At 44.4% G+C, this 19,323-nt stretch overlaps 2 protein-coding genes across 5 annotated transcripts; both read left to right on the top strand.

Annotated features, from left to right (window-relative positions):
- Positions 1 to 466: 466 nt before the first annotated feature.
- Positions 467 to 4,935, top strand: LOC146570321 (E3 ubiquitin-protein ligase MARCHF5-like). Of its 2 annotated transcripts, none has more exons than XM_085283304.1 (7): positions 467 to 567; positions 2,580 to 2,649; positions 3,056 to 3,255; positions 3,441 to 3,571; positions 3,639 to 3,810; positions 4,223 to 4,389; positions 4,505 to 4,935. In XM_085283304.1, the coding sequence occupies exons 2-7, from the start codon at positions 2,612 to 2,614 to the stop codon at positions 4,646 to 4,648; spliced, it is 852 nt and encodes a 283-aa protein (XP_085139430.1). In that variant the 5' UTR covers positions 467 to 567; positions 2,580 to 2,611; the 3' UTR covers positions 4,649 to 4,935. The 2 variants fall into 2 exon arrangements, with proteins under 2 accessions (XP_085139430.1, XP_085139431.1); XM_085283305.1 differs by lacking the exon at positions 467 to 567 and adding an exon at positions 2,276 to 2,338.
- A 456-nt stretch (positions 4,936 to 5,391) lies between these two features.
- Positions 5,392 to 12,432, top strand: LOC146570320 (BTB/POZ domain-containing protein KCTD9-like). Of its 3 annotated transcripts, XM_085283302.1 has the most exons (12): positions 5,398 to 5,893; positions 6,025 to 6,146; positions 6,452 to 6,495; positions 7,669 to 7,762; positions 8,134 to 8,192; positions 8,262 to 8,390; positions 8,464 to 8,531; positions 8,618 to 8,713; positions 8,982 to 9,131; positions 9,463 to 9,568; positions 9,671 to 9,804; positions 11,301 to 12,432. In XM_085283302.1, exons 1-12 carry the CDS (start codon positions 5,846 to 5,848, stop codon positions 11,415 to 11,417), a joined length of 1,167 nt encoding a protein of 388 aa, XP_085139428.1. In that variant the 5' UTR covers positions 5,398 to 5,845; the 3' UTR covers positions 11,418 to 12,432. The 3 variants fall into 3 exon arrangements, with proteins under 3 accessions (XP_085139426.1, XP_085139427.1, XP_085139428.1); XM_085283300.1 differs by having other exon boundaries at positions 5,392 to 5,893; positions 9,463 to 9,804; XM_085283301.1 differs by having other exon boundaries at positions 5,396 to 5,893; positions 8,134 to 8,390.
- Positions 12,433 to 19,323: the final 6,891 nt, after the last annotated feature.

Below are 19,323 nucleotides of genomic sequence, written 5' to 3'. Positions count from 1 at the left end.
TCACGGTGCAGACAGCCAATCAAGCTCCAGAGATCCTGACTGGCATCACGGAGAGCCAATCAGCATGTCTATACGCTGTCAACGAGTGGCAGCGTTTCTGTTGGTCTGCTGGCAGATCACAGTTAACTATCACATTTAACAAATAATGCAATTAAAGCGCTTTACTACACAGAGGTTTTTAGCAGTGTTTTCTAACGATAATATCAGCTAAAAATTATTTTATTTAATCTACATTTACATTTTATTAGTCGGTAAAAAGGATGACAATATATTCACCGAAAGTGACAACATAAAAGATAAACACTTCATGTTGCTCGTAATAAAAAAAACAAGTCCAGTAGTTGCACTAAAAGTCGACAAATGCAGCTTTAAATACGTTTTCCGGGTACCCTCAAGGCATTACCAGTGTCACGGGATCCAGCCAATCAGAAAGCTAGAAAAAAGCCAAAGTGGGCGGGTCCACGGGGCCTGGGGAATGATAAAAACACAGCTGACACTGGGCTCGAGCGGTATGCATTTCTCAGGTGAGTGGAGGGTTTACGGCAGTGGCACGCGCTGTTTTAACAGGTAAGCTTTGTAGAAGTGCTGTATTGTGCCAGCGCGATATGTAGGTTAGTAGCTAGTGTGCTGTTAGCTAAATTATAAAAACTAATGATGGCCAAATGAAGCTTTCCGAAGCACTGAAGCTTGTATTGAAAAACGGTTCATTACTCGAAGCTTTTCAACACAGTCCTCTCCGGTGACATCTGGTGGTGAAAATTTTGAAGAGCAGCTTGAATCTGCAAAATAAAACGGACTGCTCAATTATCACTGCTCACTCAAGAGTGGAGTTCTCTCTGATATTGGGCCACCGTTCCGTTGCTTTGAACATGTAATTGGTTTTGTTTTCTCGATTGGGGGCTGAAAAAAATGTAATGCGTATCTGCGTAATACATTTTGATCAATAAACTTTCCCTATTTAAACATGCACTATGGTGGCCTTTCTTTGCTCATAACTCCTTGATGTTGTTAAATACAATAAGTGAGCAATATATATAATATACATATGAGAATGCACAGCACATTATGGAGTATGCCCCTGCTGTGAAGTCCTGCCTCCATCTACTTGTCGTTTAATCACTGGACAGCTGGACAGGATCATACAAAATATTAGATTAGGCCAATTCCTACACATATTTTTGACCTAGGGGTGGGATTGATTGTGAACTGGAAAGGGAAAATGCTTAGGGAGCTGAGTACGGCTGCATCGTCACTGATTTGTAGAATCATTTTGATTCGATACAGGATCCGATTCAATTTGATTGGAATCTGGAAAGTTTTGCCTCAGTCAGAAATATTACAATTCTGATCATTTAACAGTATATATCCATAATTTCGTATCTATTAAAAGAAAGCTGACACATGTTAGACTTGATTAGAGATGTAAACAGAGAGTTCTGAAACCTGCAGCTGCAGAAGCCAGCGAAAAAAAAAGAGGCAAACAGCGCGGACCCAACGACACACCAAAATCTGATTCTGACGCGTCGGGTCCGCGCTCTGTGTTCACGTTTGTATGCAGAATCCGTAAACCTGCTCCCAGTTACTGTTTTAGCTGTATGGTGTTTGACGACATGTTGTGAGGTTTAACCTGAGATGCTGGCGTTTCAGGCATAATAACGTTAATTTACAAATCGACACGGGATTTTAATGAATCAATATCACTTTATTCAATTTAGCATGGATTGTAATCAGAAAAGCGATAATCAAAACCCACCCCTAATCAAGAACTTGCAAAGTAAAAACATGATCTATGTAAGGTAGCTGCTGGCTGGTTGAGTGCTCACAGACAGCGGAGATGTGATTGAGCATAGGTGTGAGGTTCTGACGGACCTCGGGGTTGGTGGTTCGGATCCCTGTCAGAAATCTGGGCACTCGTTGACCCACATCCTGCCATTAGCTTAGCCGCAGTCCGAGGCTAAGGGGCTTTGCGCTTTTATCTCACCCGCTGTCACTTTTTTAAACATCAGACATTTAATTTGAACGTACTTTCTCCGTGTCCAAATAAACAAAACGCATTCTCCGTGTCGGTACTTTTTTTTTTTTTTTTTTTTTTAAAGTTTCATTGTATTTCATTTTCTAATGTACTCGCTACCACCTCACGCTGGCACGTTTAATATAGATGGATGGACATGGTGGTCTGTTTTTAGACGCAGGTGTGGGTTTTGAACTCTGATTATTTGCAAACGTGTCACGCCCTGACACTGCCGTGTTTTTGGAGTTTGCCTGATCATCAGTTTTTGATTAGAGCGTGTTTTCACTCTGTGCTGCTTCTCTGATGGTTTCTTTGGAAGTGTTAAAGGTTTGTGTTATTGCCTCCCCCCTTGCAGTTTAAAGAAGTTTACTCCAACCGATTACAATTAAGATGTAGGTTAAATGCATGTTAGCAGTTTTCTTGAGTATTTCTGTAGCATTGTCTGTTTCTCTCCTGCGTCATTAAAATGATGCCTAAGTTTAAATCTTTTGACAGTCGCAGCTTTTTCTTTAAACTTTTTTTTTTTAAATTTCCCTTATCTGTTTAACGATGTCACCTTTAACTCCAGACTGAGTGGAGCAGCCTGCTGTGGTTCAGACTATGCCTGGTAACATCATGGCTCTGCAGCCATCTGAGAAGTAAGATTTATCCTCAGAATGAACTTTAATTCCACAAAGCTGAAAGAAGTTAAAATAACTCTTTCACTTTTTTGTGTATGCAGATGTTCCAGTAACTTTCTTTCAGTTGTTGCAATTAAGATGCTGATTGTAATTCTAAATTTTAATACATTTTGTTTTCCTTGAGAATTGTTATGAAGACATTTTTGTAAAATTTTAACTTTTTCTAATTTTATTTTTGTTCTGCTGCTCGGCTCATTTTCAGGCTGAACTCTTTCATGTGTGTGGTGACTCTGGGTAATTTAGGGGCTATACTGCCGTCTTGTGTACAAGTCGTGCAGCTGCAGTGAGGCCTTGTGTGTTTTAACACCTTTTAACTGTTTCATGAGCGAACTTGAAGCTGAGGTTCATTCATGTCTCATTTCAGGCACTGCTGGGTGTGTTTTGCCACAGAGCAGGATGACCCCGGTGCTGAGTGGCTGAGTCCCTGCAGGTGCAGAGGAAGCACTAAGTGGGTGCACCTGACCTGCTTGCAGTACTGGCTGGACACTAGACTGAGAGTGAGCCAGCAGCCAATCAGATGTCAGCTGTGTGAGGTGGCGTACTCTGTCATCTTCCCACAGATGGGTGAGTGTCAACTTATTCAGGGTCATATCATAGGTCCTCAGAGGTGTGGTGGAGCTCTCTACTACCCCTTCAGGCAAAAGGAGAAACTGAACACATGGTGTTTAACAGGTGTAGGAAGGGTGGTGTGTCCTGTCAGTGGAGAATGCGTAGTGGGTTAACGTTGATCCTGGGTTGTGTCTCCTCAGGCCCACTGGTGGACTTTCTGCGAGTGGTGGACAGAACGTTGACAGCCATCGGTCCATATGGGACCCTTGGGTTGCTGGTTGGGACGGCGTACTGGACAGCTCTGAGCTACGGCGCTGTGACTGTCGTGCAGGTACACAGAGGGAACGTCTTGTAAGGGCATCACATTGGCAGAGTCCTCAACACCTCGTGTTCTGCAGGTTATGGGACGGGCAAATGGTATGATGGCTATACGGGGAGCAAGGCCTGTGCTCCTGCTCTCCGGCCTGCCCGCCATCCCTGTACTGCTCATTCTTGGGAAGACCGTCCGCTGGAATGACTGCGTCTTGAAGCTGTGGCAGAAATGCTGCTACGAACCAAAGCTGCCGTCAGGTACATGCACACCCGGAATATGTCGCAGTGCAGATGCATGAGCAGTTTCACTTAAAGTTAAATGTTTTAAGACCTTTTATATTCTTTCAGGTGTGCTGATTAACTCGTGAATGTATATTCTTTATGGTATAAAATTTCCTTGTTATTCACTGGTTATAAATAAAACTGAATTCTAAGTTGTGCCATATTTGCTGCCACGGGACAAATGACCTTGTAAAGTCCGTCAAGGTTTGCTGTAAATGGCATGTGCAGTACTGCAGGCAGTCAGAGGGGGGTGCTGTGCTGATGTTCTTGTCCTAGTTTAGACATCTGTCGCTGCAACGTCAGTGTTACTGTTTGACTCTGCTCGCTATCATGAGGAATTGCTCTGTCAGAGCTTGTTGTTTAAAGGTGAGTCTGCCCCTCCCCACAGATAATCAGCAGTACCTGCCCCCCATTCCCGTGGATGAGCCCAGAGGGAAGCGTCAGTTCCTGACCTCCAGGATGCTTTGTGGCGCACTCATGTTTCCCTCCATTGCTGTTCTAACTGGGCAGCTACTGTTCCCGTCTGTGACCTCTCACCTGCAGCGCGCTTTGCTGGTGAATGTACTCTGACCTCTGATTGGAGAATGATGTGCTCTGTAACACGCTTTGAGATTATTGGTTGGCTAAGAAGCCGGTGGTACTGACTGGTTTACTGGTGTCTGCTCCACAGGGTGGCAGTGCTTACGTGCTGCTCAAAGGTGTGCTGAAGGTGTACTTCACAAAGCAGCTGTTCATCATGCATGCCGGCAGGCGCATCCTCAACTATGGTGACGTTCAGAGAGCAGAGCGCCACAGGGATGGCAGCGGCAATTAGAGGCGGAGATGATGGTGCAGAATTGTTTTTAACTAAATCCTGGAGGAGTTTAAACTGTCTTTACCAGACAGTGTGAACACTGATACTGCGTCTTGCCTCACACTGCTCAAATGATCTGCAATACGACCTCAAGCTGAACTGCTCACACCGTTATGGAACCCAGTGGGTCAGAACTAGACTGTAACTGGACTATGGTGTTTCTGGTGTATTTTAACTAGCTGATTGCTCTGATTGCAGTCTGTCAGCAGCTCCATATGGATTATTTTTAATAAAGCTTTTTCTTTAAATCAGGGATGTCTGTCATCTTTATTCACAGCCTTTGATTTATTATTATTTATACAGGTATAATGAAAACCTCCACTCAGTAATATTACATCACATGCAACTCTAAAGAGCTTGTGTGCTTCAAATTGACCCTTTCAAAACTTTAACGTGACACTTGAAAGCACTGTGTTCGGGGGGGAGGGGGCTCGCAGCCTACCTGAGGGTTGTGGCTGACAACGCCATCCCTCTATGGCCTCAGTGACCCATCTTCTGATTTCACTGAGCTCAGATCTCAAACATGATGGGGAGTAAGCTGCACTCAGGTGGCCTCCAGTCACATTTTTACTGTTGGCATGGAGGCAGCTGACACATGCAGCAGCTGTATGACTGTCATAATGATGTAATGTCAAAGTCAACCAGTTTCCAGCAGCATGCTGAAGAATTAAACTTAGAAGTTCAAACCAGTATCAGCGAAGTGTCTGAGGGGTGTTGCTTCTGCTTTCACTTTTAAATTGTGTAGGTCTGCATTGCTTTTATTTTAATCATTTGATACATTTCTAACTTTGTTTTATTTTTCGTGTTCAGTTATTTGCTTCACTTTTTTCTATTTGATTCTAAATATTGATTCTAAATATAAATTCTGTTACTTTTAATTTGTTAGTTGGATTTTTTTTTTTTTCTTTTTTTTTTTTTTTTTAAATCTTTAAGATAAAATATACTTTAATTGTCCCTCAATCCGTGAGTTTCTTTACGGAAACTCACGGGCCCCGCCCCCTGTTCACTGATTGGCTGTCGGTCTCCAGTCTGGCCCGCTGATTGGCTCGCTGGGTGTCTGAGCGGATTGTGGAAGAGGAAAGGGAGAGCGCTTGTTGCTGTGGCCGAAGGAGCTCCTTTCCCGGGCGGGAGCGGCCGGTTCGACTGAAGCTGTTCGCTATGAGGAGAGTCACGCTGTTCGTTAACGGCACGTGCACGAACGGGAAGGTAAGCTATAACCGTGAGGCGGGAGTCTGTGTGCTGGCGGGGACAAAAATGGCCTGTTCCCGCTCCAGCACGCCCCCGGATCTCTCGGCGGGCGGAAGCGGTAACGGTGCGTTTTGTCCGCGAGCGCGCAGGTGGTGGCCGTGTACGGATCGCTGGAGGACCTGCTGTGTGTGGCCGGCTCCAAGCTGGGCATTCGAGCCTCCAATGTGTACAACGGGAACGGCGGTCTCATCGACGACATCGCGCTGATCAGGTGAGGGGCCTGTGCAGGTGTAACAGTGAATCCACGGAACTGCAGAGGCGTTCAAGGTGTTTCCACCTGTGAGCGGTGAAATGTTCCTGTGGAGGGCAAAAAGTGACGCAAGTGACAATAAAAACCGGGCACATAGATATAATCCCTTTTTAATTTTAGATCATTTTAATGATTCCACACTTTTGTTTATTTATACCTTATTTTTCTATGTTTATTTAATATGCAAGTATATGCCTGCCTTTTTTGTGTGTTTGTTTGTTTTGAGACAGCCCGACCATCACTGTTTCCTATGTTTGTGTGTGCAGAGACGATGATGTGCTCTACGTTTCTGAGGGAGACTCATTTGAAGGTGAGTGTGATGACCTGCAGCCCAGGGGTCAGAGGTGTGCTGCTGGGGTGTTTTTGACTCTGAGCTCAGAGTGTGCAGAAGTTCCTGCACATGCTCTGAACTTGTACACACAAACAAAACAGTGAAGAAGGCGCAGCAGCGCCTCTTCTTTCTCAGGAGACTGAAAAGATTCGGCATGAGCCCCCGCATCCTCAGGACCTTCTATCACTGTGCCATTGAGAGCATCCTCACTGGATGCATCACCACCTGGTATGGCAACAGCACCGCCTACAACTGCAAAGCTCTCCAGCGAGTAGTGCGGTGCTCTGAACGGATAATTGGAGGTGAGCTTCCCTCCCTCCAAGACATCTACAGGAAGCGCTGCCTGAGGAAAGCGGGGAGGATCATCAAGGACTCCAGTCACCCCAGCCATAAACTGTTCAGACTGCTTCCATCAGGAAGGAGGTTCTGCAACATCCGGCCCCGTACCAGCAGACTGAGAGACAGCTTCTTCCACCAGGCCATCAGACTGCTGAACACGTCATAGACACCTCAGCTTCACTACTGGAACTTCAACATTATGCACTCCACACTGTATATAAATGCCACTTGTTTTGCACATATTCAACTCTGTATATTTTATATATTTTATTATTATTATTATTTTTTTTTTTTTTTTTTTTTATTTTTTTTTTTTTTTTATTTTTTTACTATTTAATTTGTAAAAATGTGTATATACACACACACACACACACACACACACACGTAGGAAAATATTTAGTATACACATCCAGAAATGCATACACTATTATATATTGTACATATATTTATTAGTTTCAGGTTGGCCATTCTTGTATTTTGCTCGTTTGTGTTGTTGTGTTTGCACATCTCTGTTGCTTGTGGGGCTCGCACACAAGAATTTCACTCGCATGTGCTGTGCCAGTGTGCCTGCACATGTGATGTGACAATAAAAGTGATTTGATTTGATTTGTTTTGTTTTGGGGTTTTTTTTTTTTTGTTTGTTTGTTGTTGTTTTTTTTTTCTTTTCTACTCTGACATCCAAATGATGTCCCTAATCTGACACATAAGCCCCACCCACCTTTTGTGCAGACTTCCTGTTGGTGTCTGCTGGTAAAAGAGCTGATTGGACTCATGTTTATTGCACTAATGCTACTTGTGCGCTCACCTGTCCAGATCCTCAGGATGACCCCAGAGGCCCTGATAAGGATCAGACTCACACTGATTGGCTGACTCTCAACGTCGGTGGACGCTGCTTTACGACGACGCGGTAAGCATAACCGTCGTCACGGCAGGTTTTACACTGATTTAAATCGGCTGTTTTTGTTTTCGTGATGACCTTAATAATCAGTCTTTAATGAGGCTCAGCTGTCAAAGTCAAAATCTTTAAAAGTGGAGTTGGAGGTGCTGTAATGTGCAGAGTGACATGCTGGGGCCGCTGTTGTTCCACAGCGATGCAGAATATCCAGATTATTCTGTCACTCACCTGAAGGCTGCTGATGGTGATCAGAGGCTGCTGATCAGCTTGTCCTGAGCTTTATTACAAATTTCATGATTTTGTTTCTGTTAAGCTGAACCTCCCTGACGTGGAGGGTTAAAGGTCATTGTTAATCTGTATCTTGTGTGTGTTTGCTTGCTCAGGAGCACTTTAGTCAGTAAGGAGCCGGAGAGTATGCTGGCCCACATGTTCAGAGAGAAAGGTGAGCACAGCTTCACTTCAGCAGGAAGTGGTGCATGTGCAGCGTGCTTTAATCATGCGCACGTTTCAGACGTGTGGGCGAACAAGCGTGACCGCCAGGGCGCATACCTGATCGACCGCAGCCCGGACTACTTCGAGCCCATCCTGAACTACCTGCGGCACGGACAGCTCATCATCAACGAGGGGATCAACCCCCTCGGTACGCCACATAAATTCACAGCGCCCGTTCAGCCCATAGACACAGCCTGCTAACAGTGTTCTTACCTGTGCAGGTGTGCTGGAGGAAGCCCGCTTCTTTGGGATCGAGCAGCTTGCCGAACAGCTGGAGGCCCTTATAAAGGTGGGTGTGCGTGCGTGCGTGCGTGCGTGCGTGCGTGCGTGTGTGCGCGTGCGCGTACTCTGCTGTGATTGGTATTTTGTGTTCAGTCCTCTCAGCCTCCTGACGATCACTCACCTTTGACCCGGAAAGAGTTCATCAGGTTCCTGTTGGCCACGACCACAAAGTCCGAGCTGCGCTGTCAGGTGAGCACTGTGTGTCTGTGTACCTGGTTGTCATGGTAACAACAGCATTAGCTGAGATTAACCCCTGGGAACCAAACAGTTCCTCTGTGAATCGGCCATTCTGTGTTTGGTCGAGTTAACACTCCCTACCTGCTGGTTACCCACAGCAGCTACCTGACAGGTGAGGGGGCGTGATCACCTGTGCTCAGATTATCTTGGCTTGGTCAGGCATTTGAAGACACCACAGGTAACTTGAGTAACAGTGGGCGCTCTGTGGGTTTTGTTTCAGGGTCTGAACTTCACCGGTGCCGACCTTTCTCGTCTGGATTTGCGTTACATTAACTTTAAGATGGCCAACCTGAGAGGAGCCAACCTGACCCACGCTAACCTGAGCGGGGCCAACCTGGAGCGAGCCGACCTGTCCGCGGCCTGCCTTGACGTGAGTCGCCGCCCACCATCACCTAATTGTCGTGTACAATAACTCTGAGCCCTCAAAGTTTCAACAGCCCAGGAGATCTCCACAGCTCTGTTAGAAACTGAACCCAGATCAGTTTAATTTTCACAATCTGATGATTCAACCTGGTGTCTGAGCACCTGGGTGATCATCTGTCACAGTCTGAATGACCTGCAGCACTTTGACACTTGTTTCTGATCACTCTTCTGGGTTCAGATCGGCAGGTGGGACAGGTGTCTGCTGTATCTGGCTTTGATTCCTCTGTCAGAATCGTGTGTGTGTGTGTGTGTGTGTGTGTGTGTGTGTGTGTGTGTAGGGCGCCAACCTGCAGGGCGTGAAGATGCTGTGCACCAACGCTGAAGGAGCGTCGTTGCGAGGCTGCAACTTTGAGGATCCTGCAGGAGTCAAGGCCAACCTGGAGGGTGAAGCAGCCAATCACAAACCATCTATAGATAAACGCACAGACACTGGTTGTCGTGGAGAGAGAGAGAGAGATTTATATTTTTGTGTGTGTGTTGGGTCAGGGGCCAACCTGAAAGGTGTGGACATGGAGGGAAGTCAGATGACGGGCATCAACCTGAGAGTCGCCACGCTAAAGAATGCCAAATTGAAGAACTGTAACCTGCGGGGGGCGACTCTGGCTGGGACTGACCTCGAGGTCCGTACAGACATGCACACGCACACTCACACGTGAGGCTGGAGTTCAAAACAGATCTGACCTGTGTGTCCTGTTCACATTGATGAGCTTGATAAATGTCTCGCTTCCTAAACACATCACACTGTGCAAGTGCCTGTGCCACGCTGAATCAGATGTATTTTCTGTGCGGGAAGACTGACTGAGCCATGGACTCGTGCTCGGTCCAAATGCTAAAGATGTGATTTAATCTGACCTGTAACATTAAAAAGCTGATGACGCAGCTTCAGTCAGACATGATCACTTCCATTCTCTTCTAATGATCCCACTGAGGGTTACGGGGGGCAGCCTATCCCAGCTGTCTTGGAGAGAGAGGCGGGGTATGCCCTGGACAGGTTGCCAGTCTAACACAGAGACAGACAACCATTCACATCTATGGGCAATTTATAATCACCAGTTAAATAGAGCTGGGCGATATAAGGTTTTTTCATATCACGATATGTTTTTTTCATTTCAGGCGATAACGATATCTATCACGATATCAGCCAAATAACTATATTTGTAAGATTTAAATGTACCGTTGCTCACGAGTATTGTTTTGATTTAAATATTTATTTCCCATAATAAGTTCAACAGGGTAGATGTACTTAAGGAACATGAGACTTTTTCAGATAAATAAAGGCAAATATTGCAAACTACACAAAAGGCAGCCGCTAAAGCGTTTAAGTTTCAAAATAGAACAAACGAAACAGACTAAATTGTCAATTCCACTTAGAAACAAAATATTAATTCTAAAAATAAATCTTAGTTTGTTTTACAGAAGAACAGACAAAACTGACTAACTTTTGTCAATATCAAATAAACTGAGAACTAAAAGGAAATTCTCAATCTCTCCTTGTTGTATAGCTGAGCTTTTCAAACAGTTTTAACAGTTACTTTAGTCTGACAAAAGCCGAATGACGAATTAGCGCTTCCAGTCAGAGATTGAGCATGCACCGGTTTATTGTATTTCCAGACTTGCTTTTGGCACAATTTACAGTGCACGCTACTGGTTTTTTTTTGTCAGACTTGAAATAGCCGAAATACCTTCACACTATGGAACTTCTATGGCTCTTCCGTTCGACAATCTCTCCGGCCTTGGAACCATCATGTTTTCTCTTCGGTAACCTTCGGTCACGCTCTCGGTTGATTTTTCTCTAGTCAGCACAATCATTTCCTCAGTTACCCGGGCGGCACGGCGGCTGGCTGCTTCCCAAATAAATACACATGTGCGGCTTGGCACTTGTGCTGTACATAACAAGTCACCTAACCCCACTAACTGCACACCGTTGGACTGTGGGAGGAAGCCGGAGTACCTGGAGAGAAGCATGACTAATATAATTTAATTGGCTCCATTTATTCAACTTAAGAAATCTTCAGGAGGTGGAGGAGACACAAATGCATAAAAACTTCAATGAGCTCCAGAAATGCACGGGCTGTCCGTGATGCTTTCAGGTTCATTTTCTCTCTTGTTCCTGCAGAACTGCGACCTGTCCGGCTGCGACCTTCAGGAGGCGAACCTGCGGGGCTCCAACGTGAAGGGTGCCATCTTTGAGGAGATGCTTACGCCTCTACACATGTCTCAGAGCGTGCGGTGAACCCGTTTTCCATAACCATGTACACTCACAGTGCCACACCGACCATTGAATGCCAAACTTTTTTTTTTTGCTCTCGACCCAAAAAAGTGGGTGAGCCACAAAATTAAAACCTGCTGTTCCTACTCTGAAGCTTCTTCACAGGCGGTGGCTCCTCTTCGTTCTGCTTTAACCTCCTTAAACCCAGTTTAGGCTCTTTGTTCTCTTAGCTGCTGCTGAGCAGTTTGATGTTGTTGTGGGAAACTGCTGCCACCAGGGGCGTGCCATGCTTGGCTTACTGTGATGCTTGGGCGAGTGGACCGTGTCAGAAACGTCCACCTGAACACCAGGACCCGTTGGATCCCAGTGAGATGTTCGGTGTTTTGCAGAGGCTTTAATGTTGTGGCTGCTCATAACGTCAGCTTTATTTCAGCATTTTCAGACACGTCTGAAGTTCTGATGCGTGCAGTATTTCTTAATTTTATTTATTTTTTGTAAATGTAACGCAGGTTTGTGGTTGAGGATTGTATATAGTATATTTTAAAGGGGACCTATTCTTTGCATCACTGACAGTTCATAAAAAAAAAAAACCTTCATCACAAACTAGGCCTCAGTGCAGCTCCTGAGCTCTGTGATGTTCCTCAAGGATCTACTCTTGGTCTTATTTTTCATTATACCTGCTTCAAATCAGTGAGCATTTCCCTGTATCATGTAGATGCAAACAGAATTTCATGTCAAAGAGTTTCATGGAAGAAAAATGATGAATGAGAAGTCAATCCTGATCACCCCCTTCAGTGTGGTGCTGGGACCAGCTTTACCTTCCTCATGTCACCTCTGAGCGGCTGATTTCCCCTCGGCGTGGGAGGTGCAGCAGGCTGAAATAAACTGGAATGAGCCTTTAATAAGAAGCAGAAACAGGTGTTGTTGTAATAAAACATAAACGTCAGTGTTTCTGAGATTTTAGTGACTGTCAGGAGTGAGGCAGGGTGTCTCCTCTGCTCTTCATTATGTTTAATAAATCTGTTGTTTCTTAAGTTTATCACCCTCTGTGTGTTTATTGGACCAGAACTGAAATGTCCGAATTGGATGTTTCTATCTGCATGAACCAAATCAGTGATTACAGGTTCCTGTTTTCTTATTTCAGTTTATTCTTATTTTCTTTGGTTTTTCTTTAACTTTGATGTTAGTAGGTTTTTCTCAGAAAGTTTGCACCTTAATGCCGTTGGCAGAGTCTGAAAGCATGGAGGATAAATCTCAGACCTGTCTGATGCTCGTGCCTCATCAGTGTGCCATCTGACATCGATGAGCACATTCAGGATTCACACGTACAAAAAACCCCACACGATTTAAATGACTCTTCATTTTCTCCCTGAATGGATGCAGGATGTAATCTGCTCTGTTTGCTAGCAGTCTGGTGTCTGCAGTAATTATTTTCACATGGCAGACATGGTAAGAGCTGCAGCTGATTTCATTTTTCATTAGGTTGGCTAAGCATTTGACCATTGTTTCAAAGTTCACCTTGAAAAAAGTTCCAAGAAACCACACTGAGTAATATCATGAAAGGACACTGAGAGAGCTGAACAGCACGCCTTATTTCTTTTTTTAAAAATCTGTGTTTTTACAGCTTATAGGAACCAAAGATTTCAGCCAATGTGCTCCTGTCATATGTGTACAGATAATAAAATACACAGGTTAGCATGTAATCAGCGATTAAGTAAACGCTTTAGTTTATACTGAGTCATCTCTCAACTTCACAACAATGTGTTAGTCCTTGGGGTACATCCCTGCTTTAAAACATTTTTTTCAGTGCAACATTATGACTTCACAAAGATTTATATACAACACTAGATTTCCATATTGATATCAACACAAATGATCCATGAAAACTGATGTCAGCAGGCGACCTCAGCATGTTGTAATTAAAACAAAACTAGTATAGCTGTTTTTGGGTGAACCCAGTGGGAAAGGACTTAAGATAAGATGACCTTTATTAGTCCCACAGGTGGGGAATTTGTTTTGTTACAGCAAAAGTGCAAAGTTATGTAGCAGAAATTAGAAAACACTGGAATGCAATAAAATACAATAGAATAAAATACTATATACAATAGAATAAAATAGAATAGAATAATATATACAATAGAATAAAATAGAAATACAAATACTATATACAACGGAGTAGGACAATACAAAAATACAACTTCATCAGAAGAATTGCACATATAGCAGTCTATTGCACATATGTGGGTTTGTTGATCAGCTGCAAAAGTCTTTGTTGTGGAGTTTGACAGCAGTGGGGAGGAAAGACCTGCGAAATCTCTCCGTCCCACACCGTGGGTGCCACAGTCTCCCACTGAAGGAGCTGCTCAGTGCTGTCACAGTCTCTTGCATGGGGTGGGAGATGTTGTCCAAGAGGGATGACAGCTTAACCACCAGCTGTCACTCACCACCTCCACTGGGTCCAGAGGGCATCCCAGAACAGAGCTGGCCCTTCTGATCAGCCTGTTCAGTCTCTTCCTGTCCCCAGCAGAGATGCTGCCGCCCCAGCAGACCACACCATAGAAGATGGCTGAGGCCACCACAGAGTCATAGGTCTTCAGGAGTGGGCCCTCCACTCCAAACAACCTGAGTCTCCACAGCAGGTACAGCCTGCTCTGCCCTTTCCTGTAGAGGGCATCTGAGTTATGAGTCCAGTCCAGTTTGTTGTTCAGATGAACACCAAGGTACCTGTAGCTGTCCACAGCCTCGATGTCCATACCTCGGATGTTCAGTGGTTGCAGTGGAGGATGTTTGTGGAGGGCGGTGAAAGAAGCGAAGCAGCGCTACGGGAGGAAACTAGAGTCACAACTCCAACAGAGTGACTCTAGGAGCCTGTGGCGGGGACTAAGGACAATAACGGACTATAAAGCACCAACAACCGGTATGACGAACGCGGCCGTGACTCTGGCAGACGAGCTGAACACTTTCTATGCTCGCTTCGAGGCTGCAGCTAAGGACTCCAACAATGCTAGTACTAGCGGCGCTAACAGCTGCAGACAGGAAGATACTGCCAGCACCGGAAACGTGCTCGTCATCTCCGAGCATGAAGTAAGGAGAGCCTTCAAGAGAGTGAACACCAGGAAAGCAGCAGGACCAGACGGCATCCCAGGTCGTATCCTAAGAGACTGCGCATACCAGCTAGCTCCTGTGTTCACTGAGATATTCAACATCTCTTTATCTCAGTCGGTGATCCCCACATGCTTCAAAGAGTCCATCATTGTTCCTGTCCCGAAGAAACCCCACCCTGCTTCTCTCAATGACTATCGCCCTGTAGCCCTCACCTCAGTAGTGATGAAGTGCTTTGAACGCCTGGTCAGAGACTTCATCATTTCTTCACTACCAGACACACTGGACCCACTACAGTTCGCTTACCGTCCAAATCGCTCCACAGACGATGCCATCTCTCATCTCCTCCACACATCACTCACTCACTTGGACACTAGAAGGGGGAATTATGTTAAAATGCTCTTCATAGACTACAGCTCTGCATTTAACACCATAATTCCCTCCACACTCACCACCAAGCTGGAGCATCTGGGACTCAGCTCATCTATGTGTCAGTGGATCTCCAACTTCCTAACTGGCAGACCACAGGCAGTAAGGATGGGCGGACATGTCTCAGCCTCCACCACTCTCAGCACTGGAGCCCCCCAGGGGTGTGTTCTGAGCCCCCTGCTGTACTCTCTGTACACATATGACTGTGTGGCCACTACCAGCTCCACCACCACCATCAAGTTTGCTGACGACACCGTCGTGGTGGGCCTGATCTCTGATAACAACGAGACGGCCTACCTGAAGGAGATTAGGAATCTGGAGAACTGGTGCCAGAGGAACAACCTCCTAAACGTCAGTAAGACAAAGGAGCTGATAGTGGACTTCAGCACTAAGCAGGAGAGGAACTACCAGACCCCCGTCATCAACGAGTGCCCAGTGGAGAGAGTGGACAGCTTCAAATACCTCGGAGTTCACATCACGCAGGACCTGTCATGGTCCTGTCACATCAACACCGTGGTGAAAAAGGCCCGTCAGCGTCTCTACCACCTCAGACGCTTGAGAGACTTCCAACTGCCCTCCAAGGTGCTCAGGAACTTTTACTCGTGCACCATAGAGAGCATCCTGACGGGAAACATCTTAACCTGGTTCGGGAACAGCACCATGCAGGACAGACGAGCTCTACAGAGGGTTGTGCGGTCAGCTGAGCGCACCATCCGCTCCGAGCTCCCTGACCTGCACTCAATCTACAGCAGGCGGTGCTGGACCAAGGCCAGGAAGATCGTGAAGGACCTCAGCCATCCCAACAACAGACTGTTCTCTCTGTTGAGGTCAGGAAAGCGATTCCGCTCCCTGAAGACCAACACAGAGAGACTGAGGAGGAGCTTCTTCCCGCAGGCGATACGGTCTCTCAATCACACCACCACACAGTACTGACCCACACATATGGTTCTTACACACACACTGGACTTTCTGGACTTTGTTTTCACTTCATCACTTAAATCACTTTAAGCATATTTGCACTGCACAAGACATAATGTGGATTGCACAACACTGGTCACTATATTCTTCATTTCCAGTTAATACTTGTACAGCTGCTGTTATTGTGTATATATTTATTTATTTATTTATATTTCTTCATACATTCTTATTTAGTTCTATATTGTGTATTTTGTTGTACAGTTATTTTATTTTCAACTTTAATTTATATATTTTATCTTATTCTTTCCCAGTTAAATTTACCCTTCATTCTAAATTGTGTTGTACAGTTATTTCATTTTTTATATTTTATATTTTTTATTCTTATATTTTATTCCTTCCTAGTTAAATTTACACTTTTTAATTTTTCAATATTTATTTCCTATCTTATTTGTCAAGGGAAAATTGTATCTAGTAGTCAGTATAATCTTTTAGTGATAGAAGTTTGCATATGGTAGAATACTGCATGTAATCACTTGTGTGTAGAAGTATATAGTTGGTGGCATATTGAAAGAATGTCTCATCCTAGGAGGTCTGTAACATTCTAGGGTGTTCACCCCCACATCCTAGAAGCATGGGAGAGGTCGTACCTTGTTTTATTGTTTTATGGTAGGATTAACGTAGCTACGTCTGTTCTAGTCTAAGTGTTTTAACTGCTGGACTTCCTCACCGTGTTATCTAGGGTGAACCATCTAGGGTGGGGGAGACTACCCTCTTTGTGACCAAGGATGTACCTTTTGTGCTTTCATGACCGTTTGATCAGCAGGACACACACACACACACACACACACACACACACTGAAGTATAAAATAAAGACAGGGGCAGTTTCTTAGCGCGAGTCTCTCTGTCTGGAGACTGCCCTTGCTAGCAAGAAGTTCTGTGTGTTTCTCTTCTCTGAGTCTTTACTGAAGAAGTGTTTTAAAACATTTTCCTTAACATTATTCATAGCCCTTTCCTTTTTTTTCTTTAAGTCACGAGCAGTTGTCTAAGCATTTCACTGAATATCGTACTGTGTATGACTGTGTACGTGACAAATAAAAAATTTGAATTTGTTTGTGCCTGCGGAAGTCTACCACCAGCTCCTTGGTTTTACTGGCATTGATCTGGAGGTAGTTCAGCTGGCACCAGTCCACAAAGTCGTGAGTCAGTCCTCTGTAGTCCTTGTCGTCCTCATCAGTGATGAGGCTGACTATTGCTGAGTCATCAGAGAACTTCTGCAGGAAGCACTTGGTGGAGTTGTGGGAGAAGTCTGCCGTGTAGATGGTGAAGAGGAACGGAGCCAGAACCGTTCCCTGTGGACTTAATTGGCTGTCAGGTGGCAAAGGAGCAAAGTTTTTAGTAGAGACTCAACAAGCACAAACTTAGAAAATCATCGTATCTGCTAAAAGAAGAACGAGCCAGGAGAGAGCAGCAGTCTGTGGTCTCCACCTGCTGAACCTTTCCCTTGTGCCTCACCAGCCCACACAAGTGTGATTGTAGAAAAAGCCTTTGACAAAGTCAGCTGGTCCTTCCTTTTTTTGCAGCTCTTTGGAAAGTCATTCATCCAAAAAACAAGAAACTCTCCAAACTGAATAGATTAATTTCACTGTATCAGTTTACCCATCTCCAAATATACTCTCAGCAGTCCTCAGAATCAGATTTTTGGACACAGATTTGTAAACATACAATTGTAATCACAAAAAACAAATTTACAACCCTTTCAGTTCAAATCCTCCACAGAACTCATATCACACATCACAGGGTGAATAAAATGGGCTTCTCTGATTCTGATATTTGCACTCAGTGTTCTCAAAACACCACAGACACATATTTCTTGCACTATGGATCTGCTCGCCTGTTTGGCATTTTTGTTGTGAAATTACTCAAACACATACCTCCATGTTTGGCTGCAGAGTCCCATTATCTCCTCATTTGTGTTTACTGAGAAAACCTCAGTCATCCAACCAAAAAAGCTAAACACATACTCACCACTCTAGCCATTGGTGAGAAAATAATACCTATTAATTAGCAAAATAAACAATCCTTTAGCATTAATGATTGGTTGAATCTCCTAATTGAGCTCTGTTGCCTCTGTTATCGAACCATGGTCTCTATTCATTAACTCATTAGATGTAACTGTAGTATCTTGATTTTGCATGAGATTGAATTGGACACAAGTAATTTTCCTTTCTGAGAATATTTTAATCACTGACTGGATTTATAAAAATGTACTAATTACATTATCATCACTGATATTATTGATATAAATGGATTGTTCTGTGTTATTAACTCTTCCATTCTGGAAGGATTTTTCTTCTTGCAGGCAGCGACTGATCTCTTGAGGGGTCCCAGGAGGAGTTAGTAGGGTTTCCTATTGGTTTTGTTCCAATGGAGGCTGTATGGTTGACCGGTACTGGCTAGCCTGTGGGGGTGCTTGGACTAGCAGCTTTAGTGGAGGAGCTGAGAAAGCCTGAGCTCCACGCTGCTGGACCTGAAGATGTGGCCTGTGATGTTTGCAGTGGAAGGAAACGTAAAGCCACCAGGGTCTGTGGGGCCTCCTACTGTGAGAAACACCTCCAACCTCACTATGACTCTCAGACTTTCAAAACACCAAAACTTGTTGAAGCTTCCGTGAAGCAGATCCGCTCTCATCACAATGAGGTGATGAAGATTTTCTATCATGCTGTTTACATTTGTATTTGTGTATCTTATATTAAACAATGAATCAGTGAGATGAAAGACATCTTTGGGTATAGATAACACGAGTCAGGCCTGTGATGGTAACAGAGGTGATTACAGGTTTGAGCTGCAGCGCTCAGGAAGAGCCAAAACTTCATGTTCACCCTTAAAATGTTGGGGCAACTGTCATTCTCAGCAGGTGAAACTCAGTGTTTTGCTCCATGTATGAAGGGAGGGGAGTTACTTTAAACCAGTTTAGTGTGTCTCAGTGTGTCATACCTTCTGAGTTTGTAAGACGTTTGAATGAAATCAAATGTGTTTTTTTTTTTTGAGTAAATTCTTCTTTATAGTTTTGTACTCCTTTAATATCCTGGGAAATGTAAATATGTTTTAAAACAAACTGATGACGTATGATTACTGGACATTTTTAAAAGTGCTGCTGGATGTAAAACCTGGGTTTGCCTGCAGAGGGCAGCATCACCACCCTGAGTGATGATTTACTGTGAGTAAAAGATTTAAAGAGTCACAGGTTGGTGGTGTTCTTGTTGTCCTGCATGAACATGATTATGAGCTGAGCAGCAGTTTGTTGCATCGCGGTTCATTTTTAAGGTTTCAGCAGGTCGTAAAAAACTGTGAATTCAATTTCCTCAGAAGAAGAAAAAGAAATTATGAAAAGTTTATGGAAACAATATTTTTGTGGCCAATTTTCTTTAGGGAAAACCTGAAATTAACTCCACAAATAAACCTGGTGAGATGTATTTGTAG

The sequence above is a fragment of the Mchenga conophoros genome, linkage group LG7 (genome assembly GCF_057382185.1).
Source record: "Mchenga conophoros isolate Kocher_MC1m ecotype Shallow Benthic linkage group LG7, M_conophoros_male_GT1.1, whole genome shotgun sequence".
Taxonomy (NCBI): Eukaryota; Metazoa; Chordata; class Actinopteri; order Cichliformes; family Cichlidae; genus Mchenga; species Mchenga conophoros.
The sequence above is the reverse complement of the archived record's forward strand: the minus strand, read 5'-3'. Positions and strand labels throughout refer to the sequence as shown.

Bases quoted from the DNA above. Each gene is read 5' to 3' on its own strand.
- LOC146570320 (XM_085283300.1), top strand. From the start codon at position 5,846: ATGAGGAGAGTCACGCTGTTCGTTAACGGCACGTGCACGAACGGGAAG. The intron at 8,532-8,617 runs GTGGGTGTGCGT...TTTTGTGTTCAG, and splicing joins AGCTGGAGGCCCTTATAAAG to TCCTCTCAGCCTCCTGACGA. The intron at 9,805-11,300 runs GTCCGTACAGAC...TTGTTCCTGCAG, and splicing joins TGGCTGGGACTGACCTCGAG to AACTGCGACCTGTCCGGCTG.
- LOC146570321 (XM_085283304.1), top strand. From the start codon at position 2,612: ATGCCTGGTAACATCATGGCTCTGCAGCCATCTGAGAA. The intron at 3,256-3,440 runs GTGAGTGTCAAC...GTGTCTCCTCAG, and splicing joins TGTCATCTTCCCACAGATGG to GCCCACTGGTGGACTTTCTG. The intron at 3,572-3,638 runs GTACACAGAGGG...CGTGTTCTGCAG, and splicing joins GCGCTGTGACTGTCGTGCAG to GTTATGGGACGGGCAAATGG.